Genomic DNA, 26,343 nt, shown 5'->3' on the forward strand with positions numbered 1-26,343 from the left:
GGGACCAGGCTGGGTGAGATACTTGAGGCCTGGTACAGCACAGGCTGGGTGCCAGCAACACGCCTCGGCTGTGTCCTTGCTGCACTGTGCCCCAGAGGAAGAGGAGACCCTACCTCCTAGGGGCCTTGTCGTTGTCCTGCAACCCCACACCCTTCTTCGTGTCTGGGCCCCACCTGGCACCTGTCCCAGGACTCACTCCTGAGATGGCCCGCAGTGAGAGGCAGGTGGGGGGGACCAGCCCCTCTGAGAACCCAGCTGCTCCCGCACGGTGGGAGCGTCCACAGGCGACCTCTCAGGCCCCCGCTGGGCGGGGAGTGGTCTCCAGGGCCAGACGTCGGCCGGGTAAGGGAAGCTGAGGACAGATCGGTGCAGGCTGTGCGGGTGGGGGGGGGGGCAGGGCTGCAGAGCCACCTCGGGGTAGCAAGGCAGTCACAGGGTGAAGTCCCTCCTGGAGGTTCCAGTAGATCCACATCGGGTGAAGCAAGCCTGGAGACACAGCTCTCAGGTTGTCTTTGTAAAATGTCCCCCCTTGACTTGAAAACCATCGCATCCGGAGTGTGAGCTCAAGGTAGGCAGAGTCCAGAGGCCGCTGAGCGCAGGTGTGGGCACCTGAGCGCCCACGGCAAACCTCACGCACCCCCCGCTGGGGCCTCACCTCCCCCTGCTGAGAAACACCCAGCCACGTCCCCACGGTCACTGCTGTCCACCTCCCCCAGCCACCCCCCCCCCGAAAAGCCTCTCGGGTTTCTGGTAATCCATCGGGGCTGCTTCATGTTGCTACAGCCGAGATAGCATCTCCCCAGGTAACCCTTCCCTGCCGGAGCCCCTGCTTGGAGAAGGACCCTGTGTGCCCACGGGTGTGGGGGCGCGGGGGTACCCAGGCTCGAGTCCAGACACACCACCTGTGACACTGGGCCAGCTGCTGGACCCTGAGGGGTCTCCCTCCCTCCCACCTCGGGGCCTGGGTTCAGGCAAGGACCCCAGCCCTCTCAGGCCCTGGAGAACAGGTTCACCTTAACTGGGCAGCCCTGGGCGTGGTGCCGGCCGTGCCCTCTGCGCAGACCACGGGCCGGCAGTATGTGCACCCGCCACTCACGCGCCATGAGCCAGGGCACTTTGGAAGCTGGCGGCCCCCTCTGGGGCTGGGATTGGGACGGTGACGATGACTGGGAAGGAGCTGTGCTGGCCCTGCTGGCCCTGGCTGTGGTGGCCGCCACAGCGCTGGCTTTGCACTGGTTTGGCCCCGGGCAGGATCAGCAGGCAGCAAGACCGGAGTCCTCAGCCCCCGGGACCCAGCCTGCCCAGGCGGGAGGAGCCAGGCCGACTCTGCACCCAAAGCCCAAGGTCAGTGGTGGCCACGAGGGACAGAGCCCAGGGCAGGGGAAGCCAGGTCCTCTGGGATGTGGCCATGGGGGCCAGGCTGCGGCAGGAGCCCAGGGGTGCGAACCCTCTGGAGGTGGGGACCTACACCCCAAAGCCAGGCTTCTGCCCAAGACCCCGGGCGAGGCGCTCGGCAGAGGGACCTTGGGACAGCAGCATGGCGGCGCCACCCCAGAAGCCCCCGGAGGTAGAAGAAGGGAGCCCCTGGAGCTAAGCACTGCCCTCTTGGGTGGGAGCCAAGCAGGGGGCGCGCCTGCCCCGGTCGTGATCCACTTCACCCCGCGAAGTCCTGGCAGCGAAGCCGATGTGCAGCCGGAGGTGGGACGCGTCAGCACCAAGGGCCCAGAGCACCGGGACTCCAGCCGCTGGCAGCTGGGTGCGGGGCTTCCTGGAGCACCAGAGCGAGGCCGGGGCAGCCGGCGGCGGCACAGGGACGCAGGCTCCGGGGACAGAACCCGCCACCGCCCGAAGCCCGACCCACGCCGTCTGGGCACGGTGGCCAGCGTGTGGGACGCAGTGGATGCGGCGTCTGCTGCTGCCGACTCTGGCGCTCAGGCTCGCAGCCCCTGCGCTCAGCGCCCTGCAGTCCAGGAGCTGTCTCCGGGCCGCGCCCCGTACACTGGATCTGGGTCCGACAGCCCGGAGGGCAGACGAGGGAAGAGCAGCCGCCAGCCAGCCCCAGCCCCAGGTCTGCGCTCAGGGGCTGAGGCTGCTGACAGTGAGGACACCGCGTCCGCCGTCCCCGGGGAAGGCTGGCCCTGGGCCTGGAGGGAGGTCCCGGGCTCCTTGGAGGGGCCGTCCTGGGGCCGCCTGCTCTCGTCCCAAGGGCCGGGGGTCACGGGTGCTTGCCCGGCGGGCATAGCCCAGGCTAACGGCTCCAGAGAGGATCGCCTGTCGCTCGGCCAAGGGCCCGCCGGCGCAGAGAAGCCAGGGGCCGGCCACGTCGTCGCAGAAGGTAGGGCGTCGGGGCAAGGCCAAGGCGGGCTGGGCGGTCGCGGCGCCTCTGCGGCGGGAGGCAGCCGCACCCAGCCCCTGCCCAGTGCTGCCATGCTTCCGCCTCACGGCCCTAAGGCTCGCCAGCGCCAGGGCCTCCAGCCTGCAACCGCCACCCCCTCTCCTAACTCTTTGCTGCTAGGAGTTAACCAGGGTCCTGATGGCGAACATCTCAGAGCAGCGCCAGCCCCGTTGTCAGCCCCAGTTACAGCCCCAGCCCAAGCCTTAACCTCAGCTCCATCAGCAGTCCAAACCCTAACCCTGACCCCAACCCCAGCCTCACCCCCACCCCCAACTCCAACTTCTCCAGCCTCAGTCCCAGCTCCAATCTCACCTCCAGCCTCAGGCTCAACTCTATCCCCAACCCCAGCCCTAAGCCCAACACCAAGCCCAGCCCCAGCCCCAACACCAAGCCCAGCCCCAGCCCCAACACCAACACCAAGCCCAGCCCCAACACCAAGCCCAGCCCCAACACCAAGCCCAGCCCCAGCCCCAACACCAACACCAAGCCCAGCCCCAACACCCAGCCCAGCCCCAACACCAACACCAAGCCCAGCTCCCACCGCAGCCCCAACACCAGCCCCAGCCCCAACACCAACACCCAGCCCAGCCCCAGCCCCAACACCAAGCCCAGCCCCCACCGCAGTCCCAGCCCCAGCCCCAGCCCCCACCGCAGCCCCAGCCCCAGCCCCAGCTCCCACTGCAGCCCCTGCCAGTGGGCCAAGGCCTGTGTCCCAGGAGCCCAGGGTGGCTCTTTCCGGGGGCTACCAGGAGAGGCAGATCTCCACCAGCTGGGGCAGTCTCGTAGCCATGGTTCTCAGAAGCCATCCCTTCCCCAGGCAAGCGAGGCCCCCAGGACGTGCCCCAAGGACAGCCCCTGGACCCCCTGCGCCTCTCAGCGTTTCCACACCCTCTGAGGACGGCCAGCCAGCTTCTGCCTCTCAGGGGGCCGTGCTTTCATTAGGGATGGCCACAGAGGCAGGCGCAGGGGGCTTGGCTGGAAGCTTTGAGAGCAACGGGGCCCCCACCCCTGGCTCAGCCCCAGGCCCAAGGGAAGATGTAGCTGAGAAGGAAAGTCTAGACTCACTGCCCCCAGCTGCAGTGCCCAGGGCCCCCTCCCAACCTGTGGCACCGTCCCAGCAGGGCCCTGCACCATCCCCTGCCGTGAGGTGCGGGTCACAGCCAGTGCCCAGGCCTCGGAAGCGCAGCCTCTGTGAAGTAGCCCAGAGTTTTGAGCGGGAGGAGGTTGGGCAAGGGCAGCTTGCTCCCCCAGGGCAGCGTGGCGGGGAGGCGGCGGGGCAGGGGACCAGCCCCTCAGGCAGCGGGGTGCTCCTCACAGAGAGGCAGAAAGAGACCCGCAAGCTCATGGCTTTCCTGCAGAGGCCTGGGAGCTGGGGGGTGGTGGAGGGGGCCAGGAAGCCCCGCTCCTGGGCCCTGGAGCCAGCCAAGGCAGTGGCCCTGAGGCGGCAGCTGGACCTGGGCAGCTGCCTGGATGTGCTGGCCTTTGCCCAGAGGCATGGGGAAGCCGGCCTGGCCCAGGAGACCTACACCTTGATGAGCAACAACCTGCTGCATGTGCTGGGAGACCCGGACCTCTACCGGCAGCTGAGCGGGGCTGACCGTGAGCGTATCCTGGGCCTGCGGACTGGCCAGGGCCAGGCGGTGCTGGGGGTCCTTGTGCTGCCCAGCCTCTACCAGGTGAGCCGCTCGGGCTCTCGTGGCGAGGAGGCTCCTCCATCCGGGCCTCCGCTCTTGCCTCCTCCTACGCACCTGCACGTGTTCAACCCCCAAGAGAACACATGGTGGCCCCTGACTCAGGTGCCAGAGGAAGCCCCGCTCCGGGGCTGCGGTCTCTGTACCATGCACAACTATCTGTTCCTGGCGGGGGGCATCCGTGGCTCTGGTGCCAAGGCTGTCTGCTCCAATGAGGTCTTCTGTTACAACCCTCTGACCAACATCTGGAGCCAGGTCCGGCCCATGCAGCAGGCCCGAGCCCAGCTCAAGCTAGTGGCCCTGGACGGGCTGCTGTATGCCATTGGAGGCGAATGCCTGTACAGTATGGAGTGCTACGACCCACGCACAGACGCCTGGACCTCGCGGGCCCCCCTCCCCGCAGGCACCTTCCCCGTGGCCCACGAGGCCGTGGCCTGTCGTGGCGACATCTACGTCACAGGAGGCCACCTCTTCTACCGCCTGCTCAGATACAGCCCCGTGAAGGACGCGTGGGACGAGTGCCCCTACAGTGCCACCCATCGGCGCTCCAGTGACATGGTGGCGCTCGGGGGCTTCCTGTACCGCTTCGACCTGCTGCGGGGCGTGGGTGCTGCCGTGATGCGCTACAACACAGTGACAGGTTCCTGGAGCCGGGCTGCCTCCCTGCCCCTGCCCGACCCCGCCCCGCTGCGCTGCGCTGTGCTGGGCAACACCATTTACTGCCTCAACCACCAGGTCACGGCCACGTTCACCGTCTCCGAGGGGACGGCCCTGTTCCAGGCCCAGGAGCTGCAGCCCTTTCCCCTGGGGAGGAAGGGGGTCCTCAGCCCGTTCGTCCTGACCCTGCCCTCTGAGGGTCCTCTGCAGACCTCCCTGTGAGCCCTGCAGGAAGCGTGGGAAGCAGCGGGATCAGACGCTCTGCTCTCGCTTCCGGGACAACCTCCCCTTCCCGCTAGACTGTCTCTGCCTTGAGGACTGTCACGCATTGTTGGAGCGAGAGTTCTTCCCCTGGAGCCCAGACCCCTTCAGCTTCCCTGCTCTGCCCCACCACGCCTCGACCGTCTCCAGCCCCGACTCCTTGCCCAGTTGCCTGCGGGTCCCTCCTCTGTGCGGGCACCTTGGTTCCCTGCGTCAGGGACGGGAGCTTCCCCAGGGACAAGGACGTGGCTCAAGGAAGGAGACGGCAGGGAGCGCATGGTACTTCCATGCCTACCTAGGGGAAGAGGGAGCAAAGAGGCGCCCAGGAAGTGGCCTTGTCTGAGAGATGCCTGTCTCTCCTCGGGCAGCCCTCCTGGCCTCTGGCACTTGGCTCCTTGAGGGCCTGGAGCCCTTGTCTGTGAAGCCGGCTTAGATTGGTGCCATCCTGCCATCGCAGCGCCTGCCCATGACTGGGCCAGACTGGGCTCGTGCCCCTCTGCGGCATCGCAGGTCTGCCCCAGCCCCTCCAGAAGCACATCCCACAGCCCTTCTACCTCTCCTCTCAGTGAGAACTGTGTTCCCCCTCGTCTGCCCTTAGGGGCTGTGTGGACTTGGAGAAGATCATCAACTTCCCTTTTCATTGTCTAAGATGAGATGATGGACTTCGGTCCTCAGGAGCTGTGGGAGGACGCAAGATCGCAGACATGGGCACCTGGTGCGGGGCCAGGACACAGAGCTGGGGATGTGACGCGTCTTCTCCCCACACCCACTCTGGAACCCGGATTTAGTTACTCCGATGGAATGCTGCTGCCTGCCCAACCTCTTGCCTCCCCTGTTTCTGTCTGAGAACTTTTTTGCTTTTGATACTCTGCTTAGCGCAGTTGGCACCAAATACATGTTTGACTCCGTGGAAGCATCTGCATTGCCAGTCATGTTTTGTTCACAAGGCTGATGCACTGCTGGGTAGGGCTCAACGCAGCACAGAAAGGGACCTGCAGCCATGCTTGAAAATAGGTTTATTGGGCAATAACACTCTGATACAACTGCACACCTGGGACGCCGGCTCTCCACCCAGGCAGCAGGGGAGGGTGGCTGTGGGGCCGGGGGGGGTCTACTGCTTGGGCTTGGTCTCTCTGAGCATCTCTTGCCAGTTCTTCTCCATCTCCTCCTTGCAGTTGAGGAAGGCGTCTTCCAGCCGGCGCATGGACTCTGCCAGCGTGGGGTTGGTGCGCATCACCACCATGTCATAGGCCATCCAGGTCGCCTGCACTGTAACGACCAGACAGGCCCGGTCAGGCTACAGGGAGGGGCTGGAGCTCCAGCACACCCTGGAGGGTCGGGGAATCTGTGCTCGGCATTCGGGGGCCAGACCTTGCAGAGGCACGATCACTCTAAGGAAAAAAAGCTGGGAGGCCCCCTGTGGTGGGATTCATCACAATTCCTATGAAAAACTCCTGCAGTGGGCACTCGGCCTAGTGGGTAAGATGTCTCCCATCTGAGTGCCTGAGTTCAACACCTGGCTCTGGCTGCTGACTCGGTCAAGTGACTGCGTTCCTGTCCCGGATCCAGTTCTCAGCTGGCCCAGCCCCGGCCACATACAGGCATTTGAGGAGTGAACCAGCAGATGGAAGATCTCTTTCTGTCCCTACACCCCTTTAGTCTGCCTTTCAAATACAGAAATAAATCTTTTGGAAAAGGAAGACTTTATAGAGACAACACAGAAGTTACATGAGCAGAACATTAGTAGAAGCCATTCTGGTGAGGTCTCAGGTGGGAGTGAACAGATTACTGGAGACGAGAGGAAAGTAGGCCCTTGTTATACAGTGGCCAAATCCCTGGCTGTGTTGTGTCCAGTGCTTTGTGGAGGTAGAACGTGCAAGGGATGAAATGGGAGGTGGAGATTGCTTGACAGAGGTGAAAACAAGGAACAACTGAAGTGCTCAGGGCAAAGTGGGTAAGAATCTAAAATGCAGGGGAAACAGCATAGAAATGACTCCTCCAGTCCCACACGGCAGCTGAGTTTCTAGTAAGCGATCAAAACAAAAACAAATCCACTGTTTAGAGCCCCTTTACCTGAAGGCAGCATTTCCCACTGGCACTTCTTCCTGGAAGGTGTGCAATGGAGATGAGCACGGCCTTGATGCCACCCCTGCTTTGGAAGCAGGCGGCTCTTCTGTGTCTGCAGTCGTCATCTCTGAGAGCTGGCAGCACAGCACAGAAGGAAACTGAGACAGCAGTGCCTAGCCCTCTCCTCGTCTGGCCAAGGATAGATTCCAGGAAGGACTTGCGACCATCCAAACACGCTGAGTGCTACAGGCATTCCTCCCGCAGTCAGTGGACTCTACCTTGTGCGGTGTTTTGCTGAGGCAGCCCTGGTGATACCGCACTTGCTGTGTGACAGGGTACGCCACGCCCTGCCCCTCAAGTGTCCACACCACTTGCATGTGAGATGACTACTGACCATGAAAGACGCTGTGTAGGAAAGGAGCCACGTCTGCTGCCAGGGAGAAGTAGGCTGGGAGGAGCCTTATTTGAGACATCTGTAAGGGACTGAGGTTGCGGCACAGTGGGTAAAATCTTTGCTTGCATCCCAGCTGGAGTGCTTGTTCGAGTCCTGGCTGCTCCACTTCTGATCTAGCTCCTTGCTAATGTGCCTGAGAATCACCAGATGATGGTCCAAGTACTTAGGCCCCCCCCCCCCATGTGGGAGACCTGAATGGAGTTCCTGGCTTAGGCCTAGCCCAGGCCCAGCCGTTGAGGCCATTTGGGGAATAAACCAGTGGGTGAAAGACCTCTCTTTCTCTTTCTCTCCACCCCCGCTCTCTGTTATTCTGCCTTTCAAATAAATAAATATACCTGGACCATCCTCCAGTGCTTTCCCAGGTCATTAGCAGGGAGCTGGATTGGAAATGGAGCAGCTGGAATTTGAACCAGCGACCATAGGGTGTGCCGGCATCACAGGCGAAGGCTTTACCCACTATGCCACACTGCCAATATATGTTTATTTCTTCATTAGGTTATAAGCAACTTGATTGCAGGGTTTGGCTTAGGTGGTCATTCAAAAAGTATTCTTAGGGGCCAGCATTGTGGTCTAGCAGGTTAAGCCACTGCCGATGACACCTGCAACCCATATGAATGCCAGTTCAAGCCCTGGCTGCTCCACGTCTGATCAGTTCTCTGCTAATGCACCCAGAAAAACAGTGGAAAACAGTCTAAGCACTTGGGCCCCAGCCACCCATGTGGGAGATCCTGATGGGGTTCCAGAATCCTGGCTTTGGCCTGGCCCAGCCCTGCTCATTGCAGTCATTTGGAGAATGAACCAGTGGGTAAAAGATTCTCTTCCTCTGTAACTCTGCCTTTTAAATAAATAAATGAATAATTTTTTTTTTAATTTTGACAGGCAGAGTTAAACAGTGAGAGAGACAGAGAGAAAGGTCTTCCTTCCGTTGGTTCATCCCCCAAATGGCTGCCAGGGCTGGCGAGCTGCACCAATCTGAAGCCAGGAGCCAGGTGCCTCCTCCTGGTCTCCCATTCAGGTGCAGGGCCCAAGCACCTGGGCCATCCTCCACTGCCTTCCCGGGCTACAGCAGAGAGCTGGACTGGAAGAGGAGCAACTGGGACAGAATCTGGTGCCCTGACTGGGACTAGAACCTGGGGTGCTGGCACCACAGGCGGAGGATTAGCCTAGTGAGCCGTGGTGCTGGCCGAATAAATCTTTTTTTTAAAGCATTTTTAAGGGCTAGCATTATGGCACAACAGGTTCAGCTGTTGCCTGTGATGCCGACATCTCATATGAGAGCCAATTTAAGTTGTTCCACTTCTGATCCAGCTCCCTGCTAATGTGCCAGAGAAATCAGTGGAAGATGATCCAAGTGCTTGGGCCCTGTTACCCAAGAGGGAGACCTGAATGGAGTTCCCAGCTCCTGGATTCAGTGTGGTCCAGCCCTGGCCATTGCGGCCCTTTGGGGAGTGAACCAAAGGAAGGAAGACCTCTCAACCTCTCCCTCTCTGTAACTGCCTTTCAGATAAATAAAACAAATCTTATTTTAAAATTTTATTTTATTTATTTTTTATTTTTATTTTTTGACAGGCAGAGTGGACAGTGAGAGAGAGAGAGAGACAGAGAGAAAGGTCTTCCTTTGCCATTGGTTCACCTTCCAATGGCTGCTGCGGCCAGCCGGCGCACTGCACTGATCCAAAGGCAGGAGCCAGGTGCTTCTCCTGGTCTCCCATGGGGTGCAGGGCCCAAGCACTTGGGCCATCCTCCACTGCACTCCCTGGCCACAGCAGAGAGCTGGACTGGAAGAGGGGCAACCAAGACAGAATCCGGCGCCCCGACCGGTACTAGAACCCGACTGGGACTAGAACTCGGTGTGCCGGCGCCACAGGCGGAAGATTAGCCTAGTGAGCCACAGCGCCGGCCTAAAATTTTTAAATGAATAAATAAATGGTGCTTTAAAACTCTCCAGTCTTGATATTTCTTTAAGCTCTGGGATACTCTTTTCGACAGTGTGTAGCACACTGCCACCTCTGTCTTGTTGGTACACGCCACTCAACATTTCTATAAACTGAACTCACTTTTCCCCACCTGTTTCCAGTCTTCTCTCTGTATTTTCCCAGTCTCTCATCTCTCCATTTTCCAGTTGTGTCTTTTTTTTTTTAAAGACTTATTTATTTGTTTTAAAGTCAGAGTTACACAGAGAGAGGAGAGGCAGAGAGAGAGAAAGAGAGAGAGAGAGAGAGAGAGAGAGAGAGAGAGGTCTTCCATCCATTGGTTCACTCCCCAATTGGCCGCAACGGCCAGAACTGCACCAATCCGAAGCCAGGAGCCAGGAGCTTCTTCCAGGTCTCCCATGCAGGTGTAGGGGCCCAAGGACTTGGGCCATCTTCCATTGCTTTTCCCAGCAGAAAGCTGGATTGGAAGTGGAGCAGCTGGGTCTCGAACCGGCGCCCATATGGGATGCCAGCGCTTTAGGCCAGGGCATTAACCCACTGCGCCACAGCGCCAGCCCCCCCAGTTGTGCCTTTTATTCAGATAATTATATTCACATTTTAGTGTTAGCTGAGAAGTCCTTATCCCAAGTCCATATGGGATGCTGGCACTGCAGGAGGCAGCTTTACACGATACACCACAGCACCAGCCCTGGTAAGATTCCTGTTTAATGAAAGTCTGTCTTTGAAACAAATGACCTCTCCTCCATGTATCTGTCTCATTCTATCTGCACATAGAGAGACCTGGAATAGCATTCATCACTGTTAACAGCGGTTAATTCTGGGAGGCTGGATTCTGATAATTGTAAACTTTCTCTACACTTTTCTATTTTGATTGAATTCTACTTTGATTGCATTTTAAAATGAACATGCAACATTTAAGAAACCATAATGATTTATCTGATAACTATAAACATAATAATTATTTACTTGTAAATGTTGATGCTCACTGATGAAAATGTCACTATATACAGTAGCACGCTAATAAATTGCAAAATAGGGGAATGGGCATTGTGGTATAGCAATGGTTAAATGCTTGGAAAGCCTGCTTCCCATATCCCACGAATGCCTAGGATAGAGTTCCGCCTCTGCTTCCCGTCCACCCTCCTGCTGATACACGTGGGAGGCAGCAGATGATGCACTTGGGCTCCTACCACCCAAGTGGGAAATCAGGGTAGACTTCCCGGCTCCTGGCTTTGGCCTGGCCCAGTCCTGGCTGTTGCAGATTTCTAGGGAGTGAACCAGTGGATGGATGGATCTCTCTCTCTCTCTCTCTCTTTCTCTCTTTTTGTTTTTCTGCCTTTCAAATAAATAAATAAATCTTTAAAAAATAAATTAGAAAATATTGATAACATGATTTGGGAGGAAATATGAAATGCTCAAGCTGACACAACTTTAACAAAGCAGTTACCGAAGAAGAAACTGAAAATATTATGAAAAGTTATCTATTATGGCTTAGCTATTCAAAAAACAGTTGCTTCCAAGCGTTATACATATTTTCAGAGGACAGAAATCAGAACACTCTGGAGACTGAGCAGACCAAAGGACCTCTGACCAGGCTGCTTACATTCTCTAAGCTCTGGTTTCCTCATCTGTAAAACAAGGACTATAATACTGTGTCCCTGCAAGTTTGCTGTGAGGAATAAAGGGGCAAGCGTATGTAAAGTACACGGTAGAGAGACCAGTACTCGGCAAACAACAAATACAACCTGTTGCTATCATTAATAACATCAGCAGGGTACCAAACACCCAAAAACCTACCGTTTCCTGCACCCTAAAATCACTTATTTAGCAAATGCTCATACATGTAAAGACTTCTCATTTGTAATGTAAACAAACACAGAAGTATATGTGTTGAAAAATATTTAGAAAACAGTTGCAAAATTCTTTGAGACATCTTGATGAACATTTGAATAATTGCAGAGACACACCGTATTCCCGAGTGAGAACACTCAGTGTTGAAAAGGTTTCATTCTTCCTCATTAGTGGGAAGGCTCTGATGAGAGTGCAGAGGGCTGGGGGAGAGCTGAGCTTTTACAATGACGGGGACGGTACCCTGCCTGAGAAAACGTTCTACCTGAGATCTTCTCCATCTCTTCCAACAGCTTTTCCAAGTCCTTATTCAGATCTGAGAGCATTTTCAGCATGTTGTCGTAGTTTCTTTCCCCAGGGTCAGAATCAGCCATCTAGGCGTGCACAGAAAGAGGCTGGTATAAGACAGATCGACATTTCAATTCCAGCTGCACTGCTGACAGCTAGCTCAGTGATTCTTCTAAAGAACTTCCTAGATGTGGACAAGGCCACCTGCTTCCTAGTGCTGTTGATGGCTTAAATGAGAGTGCCCAGGAAGGGCCCAGCGGTGTTTGGCACGTGTTAGCTGTCCCACCCCTCCCTTCTTTTCTTGCCATACTAAACAACTCAAGCATAGCTGAGCGCTGGAATGATTACAGTGAAAGACAATTTTATCTGTCGGAGGGGGAAAAATCTTCACCATGATGGTGATAGTAGAATTTACTTTTGCAAGTATGCTCTAAAAGGTTTATTTATTTGAAAGACAGAGCAAGAAACAGAAGGGGAGACAGAGAGACTTTCCATCTGCTTAAATGTCTACAACAATCAGGGCAACACCAGGAACCTAAACTGCTGTGCCACAGTGCCCACCCTGGCAACAATGTTTTGCCTACTAAAGTAGCCCATGTGGGATGTCAGCATCGCAGGTGGTGGCTTAACCCCCTATGCCATATGTCAGCCCCTCATTTCATATCTTAAAATTAACCTTACCCTCCTCCAGGTTGTCAAAGCTTCATATCTGTTTTTATTAACAACTATCTACATATCTACTGTGGTATTTTTCATGTTCTGGTTTGTCATACGATATATATGATATTACACTGAAAAGTCCTTAGATGCAGGGAATGTATCTCCATACCACACCAGCACAGCAAATCTGCAGAATAAAAGAAATGATTATAGCTGAACTTTCCAGGACGACTCTCACAGAAACTGAGTCCTGACTCCAGCAGAAATGCCTGTGTTCAAAGCTTGGCTCTTGTACATGTTAGCTATGTTACTTAGAACAACTCACTTGTCTCTTTGACAATACAGTTTTGTAATTTTTGTAAAAAAGTTTTTATTTATTTCAAAGTCAGAGTTAGAGAGAGAGAGAGAGAGAGAGAGGAATCTTTCATCCACTGGCCCACTCCCCAAATGGCTGCAATGGCCAAGGCTGGGCCAAGCAGAAGTCAGGAGCCAGGAGCTTCAGTAGGGTCTCCCACATGGGTAGCATGGACCTAAGCACTTGGGTCATTTTCTGCCAGGACTTGAACCAGTGCCCATATGGGATGCTAGCATTGCAGGTGGCAGCTTAATCTGCTGTGCCATAGCACCGGTCCCCAACAATATACTGTAATTTTTAAAAGATAATTATTGGGGGGCTGGCTCTGTGGCACAGTAGGTTAATCCTCTGCCTACAGCCCCGGTTATAGTCCTGGCTGTTCCTCTTCTGATCCAGCTCTCTGCTATGTCCTGGGAAAGCAGTAGAAGATGGCCCAAGTCCTTGGGCCCCTGCACCCATGTGGGAGACCTGGAGGAAGCTCCTGGCTCCTGGCTTCAGATTGGCCCAACTCCGGCTGTCACAGCCATTTGGGGAGTGAACCAGAGGATGGAAAACCTTTTGCTCTGTCTTTAACTCTCACTGTCTGCAACTCTGTCAAATAAATACATAAAATCTTTAAAAGAGAGAGAGAGAGAATTATTGGGGTGGACGTTTGGCACAGTGGTTGAGATGCCATTTTGGAGTTCCGCATCTCATATCAGAGTACCTGGTTTCAAGTCCCTGTTCTACTCTTCTTTCTACTGTGTGCCCTGGAAGGTAGGAGGCGAAGACTCAAGTTCTTGGGTCCCTGTCTCCCATGGGGGACAAGCAGATTGAGTTCCTGACCCCTCACTTTGGCCTGGTCCAGCTCCAGCTGTTGCAGGTTTTTGGAGAGGGAACCTCTAGATGGGAAATCTCTATCTCCCTACCTTTCAAATAAATAAAAATTTTAGAAAAGAGAATTATTAATATTACCTATATCTTACAGGGTTTTTGTGAGGTTTAAGTGATTAAGTGATATGCTATTCAACTCAGTATGTGCCATAATAAGAACCTCACAAATCATACCTATTGCTCTTTGAAGCTGTGGACTGTAACTGAATCACCCAGATCTTCTCTGATCTTTATCAATTACATTAATTCATTCCATGATTTGCCTATTTAACTACAAGGCACTGGACTAGTTAAGATGGGAGGGAATAGATGAGTAAGGCTGTGGAGCTGCTGGAATGTATGACCTCAGGAGGCGAGGCCGTGAGCCAGGCGAGCACAAGGCTAGGAGGGATGTGGTTTTATGCTCCCTGAGCACGCGGATGTGTGGGGACTGCTTCCCCTTGCTGCAGAGCTACAGGCCTCCACCTGGTTCTTCCTGTGGCTCCCTGGACTCCCCCGTCGTGGCACCTGCCAGCTCCAACCAGACGAGGAGGTTCTGGGGAGCAGGGGCTGTCTTTCAGGGAACTGTTTCTGGTGTCCAGCTCAGCGTTAGGAAAATAGCAAATGTTCAACGAATGTGGACTGAATCGAGGAAGCAAGGAGTGCCTTGTCAAGTGCTGATTCTGAAAGAGAGTCCAGTCTTTCCCCTCCTGCCGGCCTCCCTGTTGAGGGCCAGGATTCTGAGGGAGGGGCCGAGAGCCCCCTATAGTAGACCAGAGGCAGATCTGAGAACCTAGGGCACAGGAGCCCCACACACGGCTTTCGGGATCTGTAAATGAGCTATTTCACATTTGAAGACTCCATCCTTCCTGCTGGTTTTTTTTTTTTTTTTTTTTTTTTTTTTTTTTCCTAAGTAGGAAGAGTTTGACAGAAGTGAGTGGGGAGGTGCAAACAGGGGGCAGGGCAGGAGGCTAAGAATGGGTGACAGGGGTTGGTGGCACTGTGGCATAGTAGGTAAAGCCGCTGCCTGCAGTGCCAGCATCCCATATGGGCACCAGTTCAAGTCTTGGCTGCTCCACTTTTGATCCAGCTCTCTGCTATGGCCTGGGAAAGCAGTAGAAGATGGCCCAAGTGCTTGGGCCCCTGCACCTGTGTGGGAGACCTGGAGAAGCTCCTGGCTCCTGGCTTTAGATCGCCCCAGCTCTGGCAGTTGCAGCCATTTGGGGAGTGAACCAGCAGATCTCTCTCTCTCTGCCTCTGCCTTTCTGTTAACTGTCTTTCAAATAAATAAATATTTTTTAAAAAAAGATGGGGAGAATTGTCTGGAACACCTTTCTTGACTCAGTCTCATGCTCACTCCCTTTCCCTGCCAGGCCTCCTCACACATTTGCCTGCCTGTGGGTTCTACTTCCTCACCCCACCTGTCACCTGGTATTTCTCAGCCACTAACGAAAACTGCTCTTAGCACAGTCTTAGCTGGCAGGCCCAGAGCACGTTCTGTCTCCCAGCTGTCCAGAACCTTTCGGCAGCACCTGGCGGTTGGCCTTTTCTCCTGCTCAAAAGCCCCCCTTGGGGTTTTAGCCTTGTTTTCCCGAAACTCTTCCCACCTCTCTGTAGCTCCTGACCGCAGTGTCAATGAGGATCCTCTCAGCCCTTTCTCTCTATACCACACAGGCCCGATGCTGACGCCCTCTCTGCTCTCGGCCTCACGGCCTGGTACGCTGAGGACCCCTAAACATATACCCCGGTTCAGTCTTCGCTCCTAAACCCAGTTTGGCCGCCTGCTGCTGCAATTCCCCTGTGGAACGTCCCGCAGCATTCAAAGCTCTACAATCGAGCCGGCGCCGTGGCTCAATAGGCTAATCCTCCACCTTGTGGTGCCAGCACACCGGGTTCTAGTCCCGGTTGGGGCGCCGGATTCTGTCCCAGTTGCCCCTCTTCCAGGCCAGCTCTCTGCTATGGCCAGGGAGTGCAGTGGAGGATGGCCCAGGTGCTTGGGCCCTGCACCCCATGGGAGACCAGGAAAAGCACCTGGCTCCTGGCTCCTGCCATCGGATCAGTGCGGTGCGCCGGCTGCAGCGGCGGCCATTGGAGGGTGAACCAATGGCAAAGGAAGACCTTTCTCTCTCTGTCTCTCTCTCTCACTGTCCACTCTGCCTGTCAAAAATAAAAAATAAAAATTAAAAAAAAAAAACAACAAAGCTCTACAACCGGAGCCACAGATCCTATTTCTCTTTCCCAGATCTGCTGCTCCTTCTTCATTCTGCAGTCCAGTGAACGGCACCACCACTCACCCCGTAGCCTGGGCAGAAACCACAGGTCATTTTTAAATCCTCCCCACCTTATCTTTCTGAACTAAGGGGTCACTGAAACTCTCTAATTTGATCTGCCCATAGAATGAATATTTAATCATACATGGTCCAGAAAGCCGAGTGCTTGGGAGCTGCCAGGGTACTGAAGCTCGCACTGGGGAGCTCACTGCCTGGCCAAGCCCTGTCCTTCCCATTGTCCAAGGTTACTGCTTTCCCCGAGGTCCATCCCGCCACCCACGATTGATTCTACAGGCACTGAGTAGCTACTGTGGCTCTGCAGACAGTGCAGTGTATCTTTGGATCCAGACAGACAAAACCCATGTTCTCATAGAGCTGCTGTTCCAGGGGAAGACAGAGAATAAACAAGTACCAAGATTCAGAAACACCTTCAGTGCGCAGTAACTGCTACACAAAAATTAAATCGGGCAGCATAACAGAGGACCTTCGTGGGAAAGGGAGCACTTTAGTTTGTGAAATCGGGAGCCCACTTTCATGAAGTGACATTTGAATGATATTTGAATGGCACAAGGGCTGGCCATGAGAAGGTCAAGGGCAAGGAGTCTAGACAGAGGAAGGCGCTCAAGAAAAGTGGGTGTGGCCCTGGTGTGTTTTGAGAGATAGAAAAAAACGTAGACTGGTGCTGAGTAAAGCAGTAGATGAGATCAGTTAGACAGGTAAGAATTTTGCTTATTCGGAGCGTGAGGGGATGCCTGGAGAGGTTGAGGAGTGCAGGGTATGACGGGATTATGTTCTGAGACGAGACGTTGGCTGCTGCTTGGAAAAGGAACTCCAGCAGACGGCTGGCAAGAGCAAGAGCAGGGCGGCCAGTTAGGGGAGTGTGGCAGTGGTCTGCAGGGGACAGTGGCTTGGACTGGCAGTGATGACATAAATATGAGAAGCACAAAGGCGTGGAATATATTCTGAAAGCAAGCCAACAGAATTTGGTAGAGGATTTGATGGGTCTGGGTTTGCAGGGGTAAGTGAGGGACAGGGATGACTTCTAATTTTGGTGGTATTATTAATCGAAATGGGGAATTTCATCTGTAGGCTAATACCCCCCACATTCCTGTTGTGCCCATTCTCTCTCCTGAATTCATTTATCCAGCTGCCTACTTGGATATGTTATGTTACGGAAGTCAGGTTCTAGAAGTCGAGTCCAGATTCCCAGAGGGCTCAGGGCCTTCCAGCCAATGCTCCCTGGTCATCACTGAGCTTCATGGAGCTAAGGTAACTCTAAACAGTCTAAGAGAGAGGAACTTGAAAACTTGTATGGGATGATATAAGTGCTTCCTAAATGAGTGAGCGACTAAAAGCCCCAGGAAGGGAGGGAAGATGGCAAGGGTTTACAAGCACATCAAAAAACAAAACAAAACAACCCAAGAATTACTGTGACTATTTGGCATTTGTATGTTTAAGAGAATTTGTTCTATTAGAGTGATAGGACAGTTTTTGCCACTGAAATTTAAAATTATAATTGGTATAATTTAAACCAAAATCTTAGCATGTTTATACAGTTTTAGGTCATTTAAAAGAACTCAAGTTCACTCTGTAACTTTGACATGGTATTTATAAGAATTATGAAGGGGGTCCGGTGCTGTGGCATAGTGGGTTAAGCCACTGCCTGCAGTGCTGGCATCCCATACAGGCGCCAGTTCAAGACCTGACTGCTCCTCTTCTGATCCAGCTCTCCGCTAATGTGCTAGGAATGCAGCAGAAGATGGCCCAGGCACTTGGGCCCCTGCACCCACATGGGAGACCCAGATGAAGCTCCCGGCTCCTGGTTTTGGCCTGGCCCAGTCCTGGTCATTGTGGCCATTTGGGGAGTGAACCAGCAGATGGACAACCTTTCTCTCTCTGTCTCTAACTCTGCCCTTCAACTAAATAAAAGCAAAAAAAGAATAAGATTTATAAATTATACTTGAGACCTGGATTTTTAAGTTTAATAAAATAAAGATTAATTTTAAAATATTTATTTTTACTTAATTTTTTAAATCATTATTTGAGAGACAGAGACAGAAACTGAGATACAAACTGTTTCCTTTTAGTTTTTTTCTCCAAATACTTTCAACTGCCAGGCTCGGCCAACTTGAACCTGGGAACTAGAAACTCAACCCAGTTCTCTCCCCTCATGAATAGCAGGAACCTGATCATCTAAGCCATACTTGCTGCCTCCCCAGATCCATATTAGCAGGAAGCTGGAGCCAGGAACTGGAGCCAGGAATAGAACCCAGGTACTCTGATGCAGGATGCAGTATCTCAACTGCTAGGCCATATGACCACCCCAAATATTAATCTTAAAAACCAAAGCAAACAATAAAATGGTTTTCTTTTTTTCCTCAAGTCCATTTCACTTTAAAAAAATTTTTTAAATTTATTTGACAGGTAGAGTTATAGACAGTGAGAGACAGAGAGACAGAAAGGTCTTCCTTCCGTTGGTTCACTCCCTAAATGGCCGCCACAGCCAGTGCTGCGCCAATCTGAAGCCAGGAGCCAGGCGCTTCCTCCTGGTCTCCCATGCGGGTGCAGGGGCCCAAGCACTTGGGCCATCCTCCACTGCCCTCCCGGGCCACAGCAGAGAGCCGGACTGGAAGAGGAGCAACCAGGACTAGAACCCAGTGTCCATATGGGATGCTGGCACTGCAGGCGGAGGATTAACCAAGTGAGCCATGGCACTGGCCCCAATTTCACTTTTTTTTTTTTAATGGTTTTCTTTCCACCCAAAAAAATGCCTTTAGTGGCATCACAGCTCATATCTGTCACTATCTAGCCATGTCCTCTCTACACTCTAACCTTTGGCCATACCAATTATTTACTTTGGTAAATTTCTTGCCTGCTATAAGCCAAGTACTATTACAGAAGTTTGGGATTAAAAAAATTAAATAAACACACATTCCCTTCCATCAAGGAATCATTTGGCAAAAACAAACTTGCTGTACAAGATTCTCTGGAGATCAATAGCCATGCAATCCAAATGTCTTAATGCAGTTTCTTTCTTTTTCTCCCTTCCTTCCTTCTTTTAAATTTTATTTATTTACTTGAAAGGCAGAGTTACAGAGAGGAGAGACACAGAGAGAGAGAGAGATCTTCCATCTGCCGATTCACCCCCCCCCCCAAATGGCTACAACAGTTGGAGCTGTGCTGATCCGAAGCCAGGAGCCAGGAGCTTCTTCTGGGTCTCCCATGTGGGTGCAGGGGTCTAAGCACTTGGGCCATCCTCCACTGCCTTCCCGGGCCACAGCAGAGAGCTGGATCAGAAGAGGAGCAGCTGGGACACAAACCAGCACCATATGGGATGCTGGTCCCACAGGTGGAGACTTAGCCTACTACGCCACAACACCGCCCCCTTTATGCGCTTGCAAGTCAACGTCTGCTCAGGTAAGATGGCTCTTACAGCCATATCATCTGGAAACCCTGGAAGCATCCCTGGATTCTCTCTTGCCTCTGTGGCTTTATGTACATCATCATTCTGCTGCCTGAAACGCTATTTTTCTTAAAAAGATTTATTTATTTTACTTGAAAGGCAGAGTTACAGAGAGGCAGAGGCAGAGAGAGAGAGAGATGCTGGTTCATCTGCCACAGCGCCGGCCCCGCTACTGTTTTTTAAGATTCAGCTCAAGGATCATTTCCTCTTGAAGCCTTTCTTTATGTTTCCCATCAGTCAGCTACCAAGGTCAATCTACACCTTTCTGATGTTTCCACAGCTCCTGAACTACTTCCAGCCAGACACGGTTCTAAACATCTTTTTTTTTTTGAAAGACAGTCAAGGAGGGGGGGGGCCCAGAGAGAGAGAGAGAGAGAGAGGGAGGGAGGTTCTCTATCCATCGGCTCACCCCTCAAATGGCCTCAACAGCTGGTGATGAGCTGATCTGAAGCCAGAAGCCAATAGCCTCCCCCGGGCTCCCCATGCAGGCGCAGGGGCCAAAGGACCTAGGCCATCCTCTGCCAGTCTCCCAGGCCATAGCAGAGAGCTAGATGGGAAGTGGAGCAGCCGGGACCCGAACTGGCACCCACAAAGCCCTAAACTGCCATGCCACAGCACCAGCTCCTGTTCTAAAAATTTTATAATAAAGAAAGTACTATTATTATCCCAACTCATAGATGAGAAAAACGAGTCTCAGGGAAGTTAACTAAGTTGCAAACAAACAGAGCTGAGAATTGGATCCTGGCCGGCCAGCTCCAGCTCATGTTCTCACACACTATAGCGCTGGTACTCAAGGAATTCTAGATGAGAACGTGAGTTAAAAGAGCTGACAAAATGCAGTAAGAAACTGGAGAAAGTTTCCGTACACCCAGAAAGCCTGGGTTGGTAACCCCAGTTCTGTAGCTGACCGCTGTAAGATCTCGGAAGGCTACACAATCTGTTTAAACCTAGCTTCCTTCTCCATACAACGGACATGAGCCATCCTTTGCCGGTTGTTGTGAAGATCGACCCAGCTTGATATAATAGTCACCCAAAACTCGTCAAATTGAATGGAGTGGCTACACGTGTCCCTATCTACAGAGAGAGACACAGTAATTGCTTGGGAAATACTTTACTGTGATCAGAACCTGATTGAGATATGAATCAAATAATAAAGACCTTGTTTCATTTTGAAGTACCAGGAGCTGTCTAAGTTCTTAACAAGCATTCAGCTGATTTCATTCCCATAATACCACTACTAAGTAAGTGCTGTTCTTCTCCCTGCTGCACATATGAGGAAACCAAGGGTTCCAGCAGTCAAACAGTCGAGACTGGCGCAGTGCCGCAGCGGGTTATCACCCTGGCCTGAAGCGCCGGCATCCCATTTGGGTGCCAGTTCAAGTCCCGGCTGTTCCTCTTCTGATCCAGTTCTCTGCCGTGGCCTGGGAAAGCAGTAGAAGATGGGCCAAGTCCTTGGGCCCCTGCACCCATGTGGGAGACCTTGAAGAAACTCCTGGTTCCTGGCTTTGGATCAGCGCAACTCCAGCCATTGCAGCCATCTAGGGAGTGAACCAGCGGATGGAAGACCTCTCTCTGTCTTTCAAATCAATAAAATAAATCTTTTTAAAAATGTTTTTAAAACATTTATTTATTTATTTATTTGAAAAGCAGAGTTACAGAGATAGAGAGAGAAGTCTTCCATTCACCGGTTCACTCCCCAAATGGCCATAATGGCTGGAGCTGGGCCAATCCGAAGCCAGGAGCTGGGAGCTTCCTCTGGATCTCCAAAACGAGCACAGGTGCCCAAGAACCTGGGCCACCCACTGCTTTCCCAGGCCACAGCAGGGAGCTAGATTGGGAGCAGGGTAGCTGGGACTTGAACCGTTGCCCACATGGGACGCTGGGCGCTGCAGGCGAAGGCTTAGCCCACTGTGCCACAGCGCCAGCCCCAATAAAATAAATCTTTTTTTTTTTTTTTTTGACAGGCAGAGTGGACAGTGAGAGAGAGAGACAGAGAGAGAAAGGTTTTCCCTTGCCGTTGGTTCACCCTCCAATGGCCGCCGCTGCAGCCGGCGCACCGCACTGATCCGATGGCAGGAGCCAGGATCCAGGTGCTTTTTCCTGGTCTCCCATGGGGTGCAGGGCCCAAGCACCTGGGCCATCCTCCACTGCACTCCCTGGCCATAGCAGAGAGCTGGCCTGGAAGAGGGGCAACCGGGACAGAATCTGGCGCCCTGACCGGGACTAGAACCCGGTGTGCCGGCGCCGCAAGGTGGAGGATTAGCCTATTGAGCCACGGCGCCGGCTCAAATAAAATAAATCTTTAAAAAAAAAAAGTCAGTCTAACCAAGTTCACACAGCTAAGCAGTAGCAAGGCTGGACCCAGACTTGTCTTATTCTAGAGTGGAACTCCTCAGCACTGTGTCTTTTCACAAGGCCTCTGAAAATACAGTGTTGACCTGTCAGAGTAGATGGAGCGCAGGAGAAAGCATGTGAGTGAGGGATGGCATGGGAAAGCAAAGTTCAAGTTGAGGCAGTGTGAATGGGCTCATCTACTTGTGATGCCAGCGTTCCGTGCTGGAGCGCCAGTGTGAGTGCCGGCTGCTCTGTTTCCAGTCTAACTCCCCACCAATGCAGCTGGGGAGGCAGTGAACGGCCGAAATTCTTGGGCCCCTGCCGCCCCGTGGGAGACCTGGAATGAGCCTAGCTGCTTCGGCTTGGCCCAGCCCTAGCAGTTGTGGCCATTTCAGGAGTGAACCAGTGAAAATTCTCCCCCACTCTCTGCCACGAAACAAATAAATATATCTTCAACAAAAAACTGGAGGCAGCTTGAATGTGTGGTTGTCTATGGGGTATCAACTGGGTATCAACCTATTGGGTACACGTGGTGCGGCAGGTTAAGCCCACATCCCGTAGCAGACGGCAGGGCTGAGCCATGGCTCCTCTTCTGTCCACTTTCCAGCTAGTGCATCCTGGGAGGTGGCAGGTGACGGCTCAAGTGCTTGGGTCCCTGGTACCCATGTGGGAGACCAGGATGGAGTTCCAGGCCTCTGACTTGGGCTTGAGGAGTAAACCAGAGTATGCAAGATTTCTCTCTGCCTCCCTCTCTTTCCTGCCTTTCAAGATGAAAACAAAACAAAACAAAACAAACAAAAAAAAAAACAACCAAAAATCCCAAGCAGTTGAAATACAGATCTAGAGCCCTGGAAAGAGACTACGGTGAAAACAAAGACTTGATAGTCCTTTAAATTATAAGAGATTAAATCAGTCATGGTGAATGTCTAAAATGCAGTAGGAAGGAACCCTGAAAAAAAATCAGGATTTAAAGAACAAAAGGAAACACATAAAGTGGGCAGAGAAGCAGTCAGAAATGCAGGGAACCAGAGAGAGTATAGGAGTAACGTCGACAGAAGAGGAAGGAGTGGCCAGTTTATTCAGTCAACAAACGCTGAGTGCGAGGCACTGTTCAGGTGCTAGGAATCCATCAGCAAACACAACAGACAACCCCATCCCAGTCAGGGGAAATGGGCACCAAACACACAGACACGTGAGATGTCACGTGACTGCAGGGTGAAGGGACGACATGAGGGGTGAGGACAGCAGTCCACACAGGGCGGGCAGGAAAGCTCAGACGAGAACCAGAGCGAGCATGGAGCCCTGAGGGTCTTAGGAAGCGCTTCTGTGCAGAAGGACCAGCAGAAAGAAAAGCTGTGGGGGCCGGCGCTGTGGTGTAGCGGGTAAAGCCGCTGCCTACAGTGCTGGCACCACATATGAGTGCCGGTTCAAGTCCTGGCTGCTCCTCTTCCCATCCAGCTCTCTGCTGTGGCCTGGGAAAGCAGTGGAAGATGGCCCAAGTCCTTGGGCCTCTGCACCCGCATGGGAGACCCGGAAGAAGCTCCTGGCTCCTGGCTTCAGAATGGCACAGCTCCAGCCGTTGTGGCCAATTGGGGAGTGAACCAGCGGATGGACGACCTCTCTCTTGCTCACTGCCTCTCCTTCTCTCTCTGTGTAACTCTTTCAAATAAATAAATAAATAAATAAATCTTAAAAAAATAAAAAATAAAAAGTCGTGTGGCTAAGTGTCCTTGGTGTGGCTGAGGAAGGAGGAGCTAGTAGGACTTTGGCAGATTTGACAGGGGTGACGTGGTTTGAAAAGTCATTTAGAGGGTTCACTCTGCCTGCACTGCTGGGAACAGAGGGCACTTCAAAAGGTTCACAGAAAACTGAAATAAACGAAACGTTTATTTTGGTGCGAAGATTCAAATCCATGCATCACTTTTTTCATGCTATGCATTTCCATGGACTTTTTGAAGACCCCTTGGTCCCTAGGGTGGGGAGAGAGGAGCAGGCGGATTAGTTAGGCGGCTGCTGCGGAACGCCAGGTGAGGGGTGACGGGGTTTGGGCCACAGTTAGACGTGCAGGGAGAAGCCCCAGAATGTGCATCCGCTGTGAGAACAGGCCAACAGCACTTGCTGACATAAGTGCAAGAAGAACCAGGGACTCAGCTCAGACGGGCAGAGTCCTGACCCCATGAAAGTAAGGAGGTACGGAGCCAGGGAGGAGGTGGGCAGGGGCCAGTGGGGACGGCGGGAAGGCAGCGGCCACGAATGCCAGTGGAGTTTTCTTCCATCTTGGTTTGAGGTGGATGGTCAAGATCTGGCAAAGCTCCACGCCCGGAGGCAGGCGTGCCACAGCGAGGTAACGGTGGTGAGTAGGCCGCAGTCTGCGGCGTCCTCAGGACTCTAGGACACTGGGTGGTGCTGGGGGCAGTGTGAGAGGCTGATGCACGGAAGGGCGAGATGATGGCATAGGGCGGAGCACAGGCACAAAACCACGCGGCTCCAAGTACGGGGCCCAGGCAGACTGGGGGAGAGGCAGGGGACGGCAGGGGACGGCAGGGGACGGCAGGGGGATGCAGGCTCCCGCCGGAGTGGTGTGGGGTCTCTGAGGAGGGTGGATCTGGAAGGAAGGGGGAGGGGGAGAGGGGAGGAGGAGGGGGAGAGAGGTAGAGGGGGCAGGGAGGGAGGGAGGGGAGTCCTGGCGTTTAGGGTCCCAAAGGTCTCGGCTCACTCCCGGCAGGGACGCGAGGCGATCTGCAGGGGTCTCGGGGGGGTCCCGGGACGGACTCAGCTCCAGGACACTCGGTCAGAGCGAGGTGGGCGGCAGGACGCGGGGTGGACAGGAGGAAAGCGGTCAGGGGTCTCGGGGGGTCCCGGGACGGACTCAGCTCCAGGACACTCGGTCAGAGCGAGGTGGGCGGGAGGACGCGGGGTGGACGGGAGGAAAGCGGTCAGGGGTCAGGACCGACTGAGGGGCGGGAGAGGTCGGGACCGGGGGTCAGCGCCTGAGGTAAAACGTGAGCCGTCGGGAAGTACAGGTCCGGATGAGGGTCCCGGTGCGCACTGCGGGCGGCCGAGGGTGGGTGAGGAGGCGGGCCACGGCTCTGGTGCGACGGCCCTGCTCACCTTCGGCGGACCGGCGCTCCGGTCGACTCCGCTGCCCGCCGAGGCCGCCCGAGGCAGGAAGCGGCTCCCGCGCACGACGCCCCGCCCCTTTCCGTTACCAGGCCCGCCCCCGGAACGTGCCTCTCGCCCTCACTGGCTGGCTCAGAGCGGAAGGGGCGGTGCTTCCGCCGAGTCTCTGCCGGACGGAGCCCCGCGAGGAGGAAGCTGCGAGGCTGGGGGAGCAGAGCGCCGAGCCGAGACCCTCGACCTGGGGCTCCGGGGCCTCCGCGGCGCTCGTCTCCTCGGCTCCGTGTTGGGGGTGAAGCCGGTACACAGGCCCCTGGCTGCCGTCCACCGTGTCGCTGCAGTGCGGGGACGGTGCCGAGCGAGTGGCTGCATGCCGTGGACTGTCCGGCCCCGGACCGGGGCAGAAGCGAGGCTCGGCGCACACAGGTGCCGCAGGCCGGGAGTGCTGAGCCCCGACTGCAGCCCAGTCCTCGCACGGGTCGCCTCGCAAGGCCGGCAGCAGGCCGCCCGGCGCCAGGCTGGACGAGGCTGGCCCCTGCGCGGTCTTTGTTCCCAGTGCAGCGGCACCCTGGATGTGGAGCAGAGGAGCGGCCGGCGCAGAGTTCGGCCCGGCTGCTGCAGGCAGGGCGGCGGCGGAGCCGTCTGAGGCTGCTGGTTCAGGTGTGGACAGGAGAAATGAAGGGAGGTGTGACGGGGCTCGGGAAGCCGGGAGGGGAGGTGATTGGAGGGCGACACACTTGGAAAGGACGGGCAAGTCTGGAAGGCTGGTAACTGGACTTCAACACTTGCGTTTGAGGCTCTTCACCAACCTGAGGCCCACGGAGTTTTTTTTTTAGATTTATTTATTTTTTTGAAAATCAGAGTGACACAGAGATAGAGAGAGAGAGGTCTTCCATCTGCAGATCTCCCACGTGGGTGCAGGGGCCCAAGCACTTGGGTCACCCTCTGCTGCTCTCCCAGGCCGTAGCAGAGAGCTGGATCAGAACTGAAACAGCCGGGACTTGAACCGGCGCCCATATGCGGTGCCGGCACTGCAGGCGGCGGCTTTACCTGTTATGCCACAGCACCGGCTCCTCTTTCTTTCTTAAGATTTATTTTGTTTGTTTGAAAGAGACACGCACACAGACGGAGAGAGAGAATGTCCGTCTGTGGTTCCCTCTCCGAGTGGCCGCAAGCCGGAAGCCAGGAGCTTCGTCAGGGTCTCCCACGTGGGTAGCTGGGGCTGAAGGACTTGGGCCGTCCTCTGCTGCTTTTCCCAGGCCATAGCAGGAAGCTGGATCCGGAGAGTGAAGAGGCTGACAAGGTCGCCGCAGGAGGTCTGTCTCCACAGGGCGCAGGCGTGGTTGTAGATTTCCTGGGGATCCCTGTATTCTTGGAAATCTGTGAGAAACGACCTCTGCTCAAGATGACCTCACTGACGGTCGAGCTGTGGGATGGACTCGGTCCTCCTAGAGTGATTCAACCCCTCTGATGCTTGTTATCTGCAACAAAGGCCTGGAGGGAAGTGCAGACGTAGGGTATATGGTCTGCAGTCAGACCTGATGCAGGGACGAGAGGGTCCTGGGGAAGCTCTCAGGTCCTGCTGTAACCCACTTGAGGGTGTCTTATCATAGACTGACGACTTGTAAATGAGAGGTAGCAACTCCAGTGGCTGAGAGAAGTACAAACAGTGGTAAATACCTTAGTCTGTGTGGCCT

General features: G+C 54.3%; 2 protein-coding genes across 3 annotated transcripts; one reads left to right on the forward strand and one right to left on the reverse strand.

Moving 5' to 3' along the window:
- The first annotated feature begins 1,101 nt into the window (after positions 1-1,101).
- KLHDC7B (kelch domain containing 7B) lies at positions 1,102-4,965 on the forward strand. The gene has a single exon (XM_002723233.3). The coding sequence runs from the start codon at positions 1,102-1,104 to the stop codon at positions 4,963-4,965; it is 3,864 nt and encodes a 1,287-aa protein (XP_002723279.3).
- Positions 4,966-6,003: 1,038 nt separating this feature from the next.
- Positions 6,004-24,757, reverse strand: SYCE3 (synaptonemal complex central element protein 3). 2 transcript variants are annotated; one of them, XM_017339263.3, is made up of 4 exons: positions 24,641-24,733; positions 12,277-12,442; positions 11,573-11,681; positions 6,004-6,273 (listed from the first exon to the last, which is right to left on the reverse strand). In XM_017339263.3, the coding sequence occupies exons 3-4, from the start codon at positions 11,679-11,681 to the stop codon at positions 6,116-6,118; spliced, it is 267 nt and encodes an 88-aa protein (XP_017194752.1). In that variant the 5' UTR covers positions 12,277-12,442; positions 24,641-24,733; the 3' UTR covers positions 6,004-6,115. The 2 variants fall into 2 exon arrangements, with proteins under 2 accessions (XP_017194752.1, XP_002723272.1); XM_002723226.4 differs by lacking the exon at positions 12,277-12,442 and having other exon boundaries at positions 24,641-24,757.
- Positions 24,758-26,343: the final 1,586 nt, after the last annotated feature.

The sequence above is a fragment of the Oryctolagus cuniculus genome, chromosome 11 (assembly GCF_964237555.1).
Source record: "Oryctolagus cuniculus chromosome 11, mOryCun1.1, whole genome shotgun sequence".
NCBI lineage: Eukaryota > Metazoa > Chordata > Mammalia > Lagomorpha > Leporidae > Oryctolagus > Oryctolagus cuniculus.

Coding starts and splice junctions, on each gene's coding strand:
- KLHDC7B (XM_002723233.3), top strand. CDS start 1,102: ATGAGCCAGGGCACTTTGGAAGCTGGCGGCCCCCTCTGGGGCTGGGAT.
- SYCE3 (XM_002723226.4), bottom strand. CDS start 11,681: ATGGCTGATTCTGACCCTGGGGAAAGAAACTACGACAACATGCTGAAA. Junction 6,274..11,572: donor AGAGATGGAGAAGATCTCAG/GTAGAACGTTTT, acceptor TGGTCGTTACAG/TGCAGGCGACCTGGATGGCC.